The sequence below is a fragment of the Mastigoproctus giganteus genome, chromosome 3 (assembly GCF_048544385.1).
Source record: "Mastigoproctus giganteus isolate SK-2022 chromosome 3, ASM4854438v1, whole genome shotgun sequence".
NCBI lineage: Eukaryota > Metazoa > Arthropoda > Arachnida > Uropygi > Thelyphonidae > Mastigoproctus > Mastigoproctus giganteus.
In genome coordinates this window covers 203,456,539-203,469,389 of record NC_143577.1, presented here as the reverse complement: position 1 = coordinate 203,469,389, position 12,851 = coordinate 203,456,539, and the positions used below count along the sequence as shown (strand labels likewise).

At 37.6% G+C, this 12,851-nt stretch overlaps 2 protein-coding genes across 2 annotated transcripts; one reads left to right on the top strand and one right to left on the bottom strand.

Annotated features, from left to right (window-relative positions):
• Nucleotides 1–201: 201 nt before the first annotated feature.
• LOC150088600 (lactosylceramide 4-alpha-galactosyltransferase-like) lies at nt 202–1,062 on the top strand. Its single transcript, XM_090370255.1, has one exon. The coding sequence runs from the start codon at nt 202–204 to the stop codon at nt 1,060–1,062; it is 861 nt and encodes a 286-aa protein (XP_090226381.1).
• A 5,498-nt stretch (nt 1,063–6,560) lies between these two features.
• Nucleotides 6,561–10,949, bottom strand: LOC150088599 (lactosylceramide 4-alpha-galactosyltransferase-like). The gene is made up of 2 exons (XM_090370254.1): nt 10,754–10,949; nt 6,561–7,462 (listed from the first exon to the last, which is right to left on the bottom strand). The coding sequence occupies exons 1-2, from the start codon at nt 10,947–10,949 to the stop codon at nt 6,561–6,563; spliced, it is 1,098 nt and encodes a 365-aa protein (XP_090226380.1).
• Between the last annotated feature and the right edge of the window lie 1,902 nt (nt 10,950–12,851).

The following is a 12,851-nucleotide window of genomic DNA, read 5'->3' as shown; positions in this document are numbered from 1 at the left end:
AATTTACATTCTTATGAAGTCTATTTATATAATTAGGCAACATTATAGAAATTTTAAACCATAATCAACAGTCCTTCTAGGGGGCGCAATTTCAGGGCATGGTGGTGTATTTTGGGAAATAAATCTAGCAAAATTGAAAGGATATTTATTTTTCTTGTAGATCATCATATCAAAGAACACCTTTCCAATAAATTTCCAGGCATGATCAAGAAATATTTTGCTACCCGAAAGATCAGTCAAATATTTTTCTTGGAGACTTCCGGCAGACATTCTTTAAGTGGTCGTCAGGCGTGTGCAGTTGAGTCTGCGGCTAAGCACCATCGCGCTATGGCGATATCGGTGTTCATGGCAAGCAGTGAGATAAAAGTGACCTCTCTTATGCGGGAAATAGAGAAAGTTTATCAAAATGTGAACATCTACTCGCTTAGTGTACAAAGATTTCTGGAAGACACTCCACTGGGAGAATGGTTCTTCAAATCCAACTGGAAAAACGATCCTAATAAATCTTACCTTCTGAGAGACGCATTAAGATTTGCTGTTCTTTGGAAGCATGGTGGCATTTATCTTGATTTAGATGTTGTGGTGTTGCGGTCATTGCACAGATTTCGGAATTCAGTTTTTCAAGTCCGTAGTGGAGATGTTGGAAATGAAATCATGATTTTTGACAAATTCCATCCTTTCTTAAATAACTGTCTCATCCAGTTTTCTCAGAAGAACAGAAGTGAACTTTGGGCCGGTAGCCGTCTTAATCTCAATATGGTATTGAAAGAACATTGTGGAATACGGTCGGTGAAAGAGGGAGGTCATGACATATGCAACATTGCAGTTCAAAAACCAGAAGTGGCATTTCCACTATCAAGGGAACAGTGGAGAAATTATTTCACTCTATTAGAAGCTGCGGAAGTTGTAGAAAAATACAACCAAAGTTACGTCATTCATCTGTACGATACCTTGAGTCAGGATACACCAGTACGAATTGGAAACAACTGCGCGTATGAAATTGCATCAAAGGGAAACTGTCCTGTGACCTACGAGAATGCTTGTAGCATTGGAGTATTCTAGACAACTACCTTTTAAATGATATTTGGAGCGATAAAAATGTATGTTATAATGCGTATATTAGGATTTTAAAAAAAATAAACCATATTTTTATTATATAAGGAAAAAATAGCCTTCTTTTAAGTATTCATTTATTTCAATTTCAGAATTCACTCGATGCTACAAACTTGATTCTAAAGCAATCTAATAAAACTATCACAGTATAATTATGACTTGTACGTGTATTGTTATTTATGCATCAAACAGTACAGACACCCAACAAAAAATTGGTTACTTGTGGTATTTAGGCTCATTTGATTACAGCATCGAAATCGGACCATTTACCAATTCTAAAGGACATCCTGTTAAAGAAGTGCTGAATTTGCTGGTGGTTCAGAAAGAACTGTTAATAAGAGTTTTTAAGGAATGGTGTGAGTCGAAATAAACAGAAATCAGGGCAGAATTGTGGTCTTGGAACTTCATCAACCGATTTCTGAGGGAACAGGGAGCAGAGAATTGCATAACATGGTTATCTGGAGTACAGTAGGGTTTCCAAAAAAGGCCAATATTTACGGCTGTAGATAAAATAAGCCTGGTTAATATGGGCTAAAAGGCATGGAAACCTAACCAGATGATTGGGAAGCTGTGATGTTGTCTCTAATGATCCTAGGCATTGAGTTTGCATGTCAAGCTATGAGGCATCTCATCCACAGAGTGTGCGAAGTGTCGTAAAACCAAGCTGTTGGGTTACTGATAATTTTGGGATATTTTAACTGTTATAAAGTGGATCTCAAACTTGAAATACCAACCGCGATGAATCAAGCTGACTAGACAAATATTCTAGATGATTAAGTTATGACTTTTGTTGAACAATTTTGGGGGACTCTCATCATTTTTGTATTCCTGGATGACTACTTTCCGATTCACATCACCTCTATTGTTTTAAACTGGCACTACGCGCACGAATGAATGATAGAATATTTAAACTGGCTAGCCAAGTCAGTACATTTAAATTCTATAGTGAACTTATTGGGACTGTCTTAAGCAGAAAGTGAAGACACCACAATAGCATCCAGGAAACCTGAATGAATTACGGTTCAATTGTTTACAGAATGGCCTAATATTGATATAAACTTTTAAGAGGTCTAGTTGAATCCCTACTAACGACAATCCACAAAGTGATTCGTGCTAAATGAGGAGTTGCACATTTTTAATTGAAATATTACACAAGTGATCAATTTTTACTGATATCTGTATGTTTGCTTGGAGAATATGTGAATATTATGAAGGAAGATTCTCCACGTATTTTCCAACGCACTGGCGTAATATGACAGTAATATTTATTACGACATTACTCCTGCACATGTTACTTGTAATATAAATCAGAATGCGTTTACTAGTCCTAAGTTCACTTGCTTCTGCAAAATGAAAAGAAATGTTTACGTATTCGGCAGGAAGTATGCGAAGAAGCGTTTGTGCCAAGTAGTACAATGTGAAGGTGTGTTCTTACAGATTGATTTACACGTTGACATAAAAATGCGGGATGAAAAATCCGTTATAAATCATGGGAAAACCCTACATCCTCCACCTGAGATACGCTAACTACAGCCTCGATTGAAGAGGAGGATTTCAGAAATTCCTTCAGTAGTTAACCGAAATCGAATCCACACGTTTCAAAGCGAGGGACAAGTGGCGAAACCACTCTACTATCAAAGAGGACATTTTTGTGCCAACTGGTACGCTAGCGCAGTATAGACCTTGGCATAAATGATTTTTTGCATACTTTCTGCCAACTCGATATTTATTGAACAGCCCTAATCTTATAAATAAATATTTCCTTTTATTTCTTAGCAGGATCGAGGTCAGAAGAATGAGCTTTTGAAACATTCAGAACATTGTGCTGCAAGTGTTCTGAAAAGGCAGAACAACTGGACTTCTCCTTTGAGAAGTCCAGCTGTGTTCCCTTTTCTTTTTCAACTTTTTCAGTCGCGTGCACGATCTAAACCGATGCTGTTTTTATGTATAAATGAGACAGGTGTTCTGTCTACTTTAAGTGATTCGAGTTCAAGAGCAAGAGTGCTTAACCCTTATCGCTACAGTATAGAGAAGGTTGGCAGGAAGTATGCAAAGAAACATTTGTGCCAAGTGGTACCATAGAAGGACCACCATTTCCTGGAGGGAGCGTCATCATCTTGCAAGAAACGTAAGGGAGGAGTTTACCACAAGATGCCTACCGATTAAAGCCATACATATGAAGTTTTTAAAAGGAATACTAAACTTATAACTATAATACCAGCGCCAACATTTACGAGCACCCATTGTATTTAATAAATGAGAAGAAGCAATTGTCTAAAAATAAGAATTAGCTGTACCATTGTGTAAAATGCTTTCATTTTAGCTTAGTTATTGGCAATATGTTTGGCTAGAAGGAATTTCATTATAAATCCTCTTGATGGACAATATTTTCGGCGCAGACTTTCGTATAGAAAGTCTGTCTTGTTTATGGTAACTGTATCCAGTTGGATTGCAGAATGCCACGTAAGTTGTTTGTAAAAGTCAAAAATAAGATTAAGTTCAGTGGGTAATTTCTTTAATTCTTTTCCAGTGACTATTATCCTTGTGCTGGTTCCCTTGACTGCCCACTCCTTCCAGTCTAGGACACCACAGAACATGATATAGCCAAAAAGTAAACACCAGCGAAACAAGGTGAACAAGCCAAAAGTAAAAACCAGCAAGCACCACTCAGAACAGCAACCACCCTTAAGAAGACAAAAGGAAAGAGACTTGGAAAACAAAATTGTATTAATCTTAGTAACTACCTGTCAGCCTGTGTCAAACCAGGGTGTGAAAAGCACACAACCAAATACCCGAACATCACACGGGCCCAGTGGTGAAGATAAGATTCACCTTAGGGTTTTGCGGGGAGCGGACACTATACTACACCCACACAGCGTTAATATCTACCTAGCAGTGACTTTTACACAGCACGCATGCCCTGTTAAACAATTGATTCCATAGAGTGGAATGAAATACTGTAACGTTGCGATTTCCTCCATCTGTTTGTTCTGCTTGCGCCTGGCAAGCAGAAGGGGACTATGATGTTCCGCAGGCCCCTAGGCCAAGTTGAACAACAGAACAACATAACGCAATAGAATACGAAGCTCTACACTGTATTTCATACGAATATTGACAAGCAACACGTGGTACAATTTCTTGTGACTCTTCAATCCAGCGTAGACTCTCAGCGGTTTTCTTCCAAATGATTGTGAGTCATCGAGTTATGACATCCAACGAGTTGGCACAGATTTTTTTAGAAACTTGGATGCGTTCCTAAATACGTCTTCAACGTTAATGAATTAGAGCCAATGCGCAAGAAAATGCCTAACAGAAACTTCACCATGAAGGAAGAAAAGAACTGACTAGGTTAATAAGTCATCTAAGAATCACTTGACTTCTTCCAGCCAAAAAACAAGAAAGCTGTGCATCATCATGACCAGAAGTGGATTTGACATAATTTCGATCTTTACTTCCATCATAGTAAAGATTTACTTCGTGTATAATAGAAAATTCTCCTGATCACACAGACAAGACTGATGAGATGAATCAGTGATGAGATGGTGGACATGGCACAAAAAAGTTCTTTTTCTTTCTCCAAAGACGAAATTTATCTTACAGTGCATGTACCAGAAGGATGATTGCAAATTTCAGGCGATTTTATCTTATATTGACTTTACCTTATTATGACCTTTCGAATGCTTCTATGTCAAGATTGCAATTACCTGCTACTATTCCGAAAATTGCATGAATGAAGACATTCCTTAATGTATCATTATTTTTTATATATTTCAAAGAGGAATTAGTAGAAAAGGATAGTGCAATTGAATAATTGGTAAGGTTTGGACTCAAAGTCTTGTGATGTTAAAAACTGTTGGTGGCGCACTTTGAAAATTAAAGGTTCAATTGAACAAATTCAAGGCGTTATGCGAGCCTTGCATTTCTTGATCAAGAAATGGAAAAAAAAAGAAGAAATTAATGATTCAATTTTGATGGATTTATTCAAGCATCGAAAGGGAATGTGTGGCGCTTTTAGATGACTACCCCGAAGGCAGATATCCTATAATGATTTTGGAGAACTTCCCGAATGTAGCGAACATTTCCTTTAGCAATGAAGATTGATTTCTACCGATGTTTGTTAATACAAGGAAGTTCTGAACGAGGGCAAGAAGGCGAGGTTATTGTACCAACTCTAGATTGTAGAAGGATGATGCCTCCTGGAATCCACCACCCCAAAACTTCAGGATTTTAAGTGCCTGGTGTGTAAATCGAGGAGGACTCTTTCAAGGAATAAACTGACATGTACATTGTATGTCTAAATCAATAAAATTATTGTTAACTTAGTTTATATTGGTGTTTATTTATCTAAAAATCAGTTTAATGTTGAAATGTGGACTTCCCTAGAACCAATTATCATCTGTCAGTTGCTTCTTATCTGTAGTTTTGTCACCCATTGCACTTTTAAGAAATTAATTTACAACAGATACGGTGGATGCACTTTGTTATTACTGTAATTATAGAAGTTACATTTTTTTAATGAAAATGAAATGGAGAAAATGATTTTAAATTTATAAGGCTAATTCATAATCCCTGAAGACTGCTTGGTTGGAATTCGGGACCATTTTTACTGCAGTTACAATGTTGTAATTGAGATTATACGCGGGCATCATATTTCTATTCGATGATTCTTGTCGAGAATCTATTTGTAGACAAAAAAAAGGACGAAAATATCACAAAAATTACTTCAAATAATAATCTCATAAAATTTAGCACATTAGTTCTCAGTAGAATAGCAATCATTCCAATCCAATCTGTCATTTTGGGCATCAGAATTAGATTTCCCGAGATGGACTATTCTAGAATTATATAAATTATCTGCATATTAAACAGCGGTGTTGTTAAACTTAAGCGGGGCCGGCTTATGCTCTCGTAGGTAACACAGTTGGTGGGATCGCTGTCCTCCCCAAATCACGTGGAAAAGAACTACGTTGGAGTGCCGTTGATGATGTGAGGAATTTTTATGGGCTCATTTTCACAAGGTGGCTGAGTTAATGGATCTCAGGCGTGGGTAGCATGGTTTTTCCTCCCGGAAACTCGGATTTTCGTCCAACAAGCATAAAATCGATCACAGAACAGACGCAGTTTTCACGCACTATACGCCGAGCAAGATGGCCATAATCGCTGATGTCTCTAAAACCCAACTACAACAACAAAAACAACAAAGAACTGCCTAATAATTAAAAAATTCTCAGTGAACTAAAGCTGTGAGGAGTAAATATACTGAACTTGTAAACTGCGTACAATTCAGGGTCTGCCTGCTTTGTTGGATATGTTAATTAAATTACAGTACACGAATTGTAATGTTTATTTATACAAATACATCTTTAATATTTTAGTAGATCTTCTGGGATTTATTTGTTAGTGAATAACACGTGTTGCAATGCTAAACATCATAATTAGAAATGCATCTAGAACACTCCAGTTCTGCACGCATTTTCATACGTCACAGGACAATTTTCCCTTGCTACAATTTCATAAGCACAATTTTCCCCTATTCGTACTATTGTACCCGCGCTCAGTTTATTATTAAAGTGGACGGCGTAGCTTCCACTGTATTTCTTTATAACTCCTGCTGCTTCAGATGGAGCAAAATGGTCACTCCACTCATTCCACCTAAATGGAAACGCTACTACCCGTTTAAAGACTGTAATATCACAGTTATTGCTATCCGCCTTCTGTTCGGATTGTAATCCACATTCTGAGTTGAACACCCGGTTTAAAAGATCAGGGCCGTTATGCCCCCATAAATCGCTTCTGTAAGTTTGGGAAAATTCATTCAGACAGTGATTCAGGAAAGGATGATATTGGTCAATACTAAGGATCGCAGAACCTATTCTGCCATCTTCTTCTTCAAAGAGTGAATTTCGGAATTTATTTAAAGACCGCAATACCACGAAATCTAAATCAAGGTAAATCCCTCCGTACTTCCACAAGACAGTAAATCTCAAAGCATCACTGAGGTGGGAAACATGATACAGCCCATCTTTCCAGTTAGATTTGGAGAACCACTCTCTCAGTGGAGTGTCTTCCAGAAATTTCTTTGCATCGAGTGTTTGAAAGTTCGCATTTCTGTAAACCTTGGTTATGTTCAGCATAAGAGAGGTCATGTTTATGTTAGCAGTGATCATGAACACGTTTACCATTTTGCTTGGGTGATGTTTAGCTGCAGACTCAACCGCACATGCTTGACGAGCATTAAGGGCAGGTCTTTCAGATGTCTCCAGAAAATATATTTCTCCAACGATATTGGAGGTGAAATATTTCTTCATCATCCTTGACAAGTTATTGGAAAAGTAGCTTTTAGCATTATCTGCAAAAAATAACAAAAAAAAAATTTCCGTTAACTTTTTGGCAGCTCTATATACTAGACTAAAATCTTTGTTGAAAATTAACTTATTTTGAGTAAAATAACAATAAATTTCTTGGAAATGTGGCGAAAAAACAGCTGTAACAAAAATATCTTCATTTACAGTTATTTTTAAGTTAGGTTACCTCATATTAATATCTGGCAAACCACTGAACTCAATCTCAAACATGATGGAGGTACCACTAACCTAGTTTTGTTGACAATGGGAAGCAGCCATCTTTTTCTCACTACACGTCTTCGCATTGGCTGAAAACTTTCACCCCCATGAGTGGCTCTTTTAACGTGTGGAATGAATCAGAGTCATTGGCACTCATGGCTGGATAAGGGAGAGAATATTTAAGAATTTCCCCTTGTCCCTTCTGCAGTAATGCCTTCACATCACCAACCAAATGAGATATTGCATTGAGGGCATGGTACCTGAGAGTCTCCTCGTATGTATTTCTGTTCAAATTCTTCTCCTTTTAACGCGACACAACGCGTTAGCCTGTGGAACATTATGAGCAGAGTGTTTCCATTGGAGTGATGCTTATATAAACGATCCCTGATCCTAATCCGAATCACTTTTAGATTTGACTGCCTGCATTGTTCTTGAATACGACTGCAAAATTTCCAGTGCAACTTCTGTCCAAGAGCAATGATCTGGCTTTGCAAACATAGTAAACTACAAATGAATTGCTAAACACTAGTTTTACTAGACTGTCGGCTTTACTGAAAATAATGCCGAAAGCCTCACCAGGACAACATATTCCATGGTATTAAAGTAATTTGTATTGCTTGCTTGCTCGAATAAGCATTCTCAGAAGATATTTTAATATAAGGAGTCATGGACGTCAAACGCGTAGTATTAAACTTAGAGACACTGCTTAGTCATCCATAAAATTCTTCAGGGCTCTTGCACAATTAGTATAGCGATGCCTCTGTGAGATCTGTGGGCTACCCCAAAGCCTTCTTGGCTTCGCAATGTATCCGATTCATATGCAGGGGGGGGGTTAAATTATTCATAATCTCAAAAGTTAGTGGATTCCGTACTCAAAGGAAAGTATTAATCAGCAAATACAGATACTTCGAAATTTCCTAAGCTCAATTTCTTAAGCTTGAGCTTAACCCAACCAAATCGTTCAAACTGGTAGTGAGAAAGACAAATGATATTAATATAAGAATAGGAGAAACCATAATGAAGAAAGTTTTCTTTCAAACCGAATTGGGCCTGATATCTAAAGATATCTCTATATGGTTCCACTGGTTCCACTCTACGTTTCTGTTATTTGTTCGTCGGTTCCACCCTCACAAGTCAGTAAATTCTATGGGCTCGGATCCTGGATCCTGAGGTGAGGTCAACATGTGAACTGCATGGTTGTTCAACAATTGAAGATTAATTTTTCACTGCAGTCTCTGGTTTGCCCAGTGGAAAATGCAAAGTTAGGAATGGTACGTGTGTTTTTTAAGCCCTAAAGCATCTAAAGCAATGAAAAGTTACCATATTGTGTCCATTCTTGTGGATAAAGGAAATGACTAGGAGATACAATCATGCAACCCTCACCCGAAAGAATGACTGATCCGTTAAGTTGTGAAAAAGAGTCCACAACTGTTCCTCGCATCAAGATTCTTTATGTCAGATAGGAATGGAAAGGACACCTTGATAGCTGTCCTAGTAGTCATTGAAGTCATAGATTAAAGCATAAACAGGAGTCACTGTGCACTGTGTATAGAGTTGCACAATCGCTGTGTTTTCGATTGTAGGGATTGCCTCTCAAGCGTATCCTCATGCCAAACGTTGTGTAGAGTGGAACACGCAACTCTCTAACCTACCCCTACAGGGAGACTAGTCGTACTGCAGTGGTGAGGTTAGAGAGTTGCGTGTAGATTTGAAAAATGAACTAACAATGTTACTTTTTTGAAGTGCATTATCCCGATCGATCCATCGACCGACTTCATCCAATGAAGTTTGGAGGTATTTGGTCGAAGTGTGGGCTGATTTTCGTGTGGCCTAGACCATTGGTTATAGTGATACAGAATTATATAAATAACATTTATTTCCTATTAAACTCTAGCTGACTAAACAGTTAAGGTATATCACAAAAGCGAAATAGTTTACAAAATGGCTATCATTCTTTGGTAGCACAGTTGGCAAATCGTCCTCCCCCCCCCACCACTCTTGGCTGAAAAAACCTGAGCTCCGGTACTGTCGATGAATACAGGAATATTTATTGGCCTCTTTCACAACATGGCCGAGTTAGTCGGTCTCAGGAGAAGTTAGCGTGGTATTTTTCCTCTCAGAAACTTAGGTTTTTCATCCAGAAAGCAGAAAATCTACTTCAGAACACACCCAATTTTACAGACAATATACATGGAGCAATATAGTCTTAGTCGCTGATGCTCCTAAAACCTAATAATAACAACAACCAATAATCAGACTTAAGTAAATTACAGTATTTGGCTCAAAATATGTACCATATCTGAGGAACTCTTACAATACAATTCATAGGTGAATATATACATTCTTTGTATTCCTAGCTATAGAAGCCATGATTACACCACACCAGAAGTTAAAATAACTGGCCTGCAGATGCCCGTGTACCTCTTTCGTACCGGTATACTAGGAACAGAAAGAGCTATTTCCTTTGAGGAATTTTCACTGGAACGAATGAATGATTTTGGCTTCCAGGATTTCTCTTGAATACTTCTCATAAGATATACTGTATTGTTTGTAAATTACGTGTATGTTGTATTCATCTATTGTGCATTTCACTGACTTGTGATATACAGCACAATGGCTGTGCTGTATATAATCCAATATACAGCACAGCCATTAGGACAGTTTGTTAGCAATATCACTCTTTCATTTCGTACCCAAAGACCCGGGCCGCTTCTTGAACTGCGAAGTCCTTTAAATCCAAAATCTTTAAATGCAGTATGAAAACCCGATGTTTTAGGAAAAAACGAACTCAACCCTTGACTAAATTGAAGAACATAGCCACAGTATAAAATTTTAAAAAATGGTGGACTATTAAAACTCTTGCTTATCCCGATTGGAATCGAATCCCGATCACTTTTCTGCAAGGTGGAAAAACACCGATGATGACCACTGTTCTGACTGAAATTTGTGAATAAAAATGAAGGAAATCATATTTCTGTGGTCAATATACAAAGTAGTGAAACTCCCAAAAACTGCTATCAACTATAACAGCGAGAAAAATCAGTTTTAAAAATGTGTTGTAAATATTTCAAACTTACCTTTAATATTATAGAAACAGGTGAGAAGCAGACCTATGCAAAATAGAGTTCCAATAAACGCTAGCGCGATGAACTTCAGTCCTTTCATCTCTGTTTTCCACACGGGAAATGCGAACATGTGTTCATCACACGCGTAGAATACTCGTACTGTTATGCAGCTGTCATTAAGTGTTGCATCATAACGAAATTGGTTCATTTAGATCTCCATATGGTATGGGGCCCCCGTAGCCAGTTGGGAGGAGCAGCAGTGCGTAGCACACGCTTCTTGATTAGACCGAGGTTCGAGCCCGTCACCACCAAATACGGAGGATGTGAAAAGGTCAGGGAATGACCACCGCATATCCCTGGAGCAGTATGGCCTTAGTTGCTAATGCTCCTAAAAACCAAACAACAACAACAGCATATGGTACATTTTTAGTCCAGCCAGTTGATCTGTCTAACGAAGTAATGGAAGGCGAGGTTAGTGACAGACCATGTCAAAACAATCCCTGTTTGCTTGGCTCCACTTGTCATGACATCTGGAATGATTACCGGTGTGAATGCACTCCAGGCTATAGACGTAACACCTGTAGTGAATCTGAACCCTGCTCTATTAATACATGCCCCATTGGATCCACATGTAGAAATTTGGAAGTTGGATGTGAATGTGTTGCATCAGCTGCATTTAATGGAAGAAATAGTTTAATCCAATATACAGCACAGCCATTAGAACAGTTTGTTAGCAATATCACTCTTTCATTTCGTACCCAAAGACCCGGGCCTCTTCTTTAACTGCGAAGTCCTTTAAATCCAAATTATTTCTTAAAAGTAGAAGTTGTCGATTCTCTTGTTGTACAGTGGAACTTTGGTCCCAGTGAAAGTGATGTAAATATAAAAACAAGCCATCTTTCTCAAAATGTTACTGATGGAGCGTGGCAAAATGTTACCATACTTTTTGAAGGAAATTATGTTGAAGTTTTCATTGAAAATTTGACTCCTAGGCTGTCAGAAGATAATTACATTCATGGTTTGGGAGACCTTATTAACAGTAATATGGTACATTTTTAGAGAGATTCGCAAATGCTTAAAATGACTCGTTTCTTTTTAATATGACAGTCTGTCAGGGAAGATGGAAATAACTGGACTCGTAGTGGACAGATTGTTATGAAATTATAAATTTTGGTCTCTTAGAAAGATATACCAAGCCATTTGAGACGATACGATATATCTTTAATTAAATTAAAAACAATACTAAACAATCACATCGTTGATTTTCATCCCAAGGACCTGTGGCGCATTTATTGAATTCCCTACTTTATCAACAAAGATTTAGTTGTGTGCCTAGTAGAATACAGCAGGTGTCCATTATGAGCTTGTCCTCTGGTCAAACGATCAGAGAGGAAAATTTTTAAAAAAATAGAACGTACAATAAAATAGAATTCACAGGGCAAAATGCGCATGAATATTATTGCTGACTCATCTGATATTTTGCTGCAATTTTTTGTATACCGATTCACAGTAATTGTAATATAAGACCATCAGGAGAGAGGAACAAAAGAATACGCACGTCATAAAAATGTAACACCCACAATGTGTTGAAACGGCTGGAAATAGTCCTCCATGTGTATTAATCGTTTCATCCTGTACAGATACAGAAACGTAGCAAAATTAGGCGAACACAGATCTTAGTATTAGCGTTAGGTGCGATAATTTTGTGCGCAGTTTTGTTTCAGGTACAGTTTGCTCATGAAAAAAAGTAAGTAATGTTTCAAAATGGTTATAACAGAATTTAATCTTTCAATATTTGGAAATTCTTTAAGATCTGAATGAGTCCCCTGTGTCCATTTGTTAGAATGAATCCTTGAGTTTGGATTCCCTTTTACATCCGTGTTAGTTGTGTACAAGATAGAGCAACATCAACTATAACTTAGCTATTCGCTTGTAAGATCCCATTCTTACAACTCCAGAAAAATAATAAATTTTGGAAAAATTTTGTAATTTATTATATATATATATATATATATATATATATATATATATACATAAAGCAGAAAGGGTTTCTGAGCAATGCAGACAGGCTGCCAGGGCAGGTCATGGGCTGTTGTCAATGATATACAGG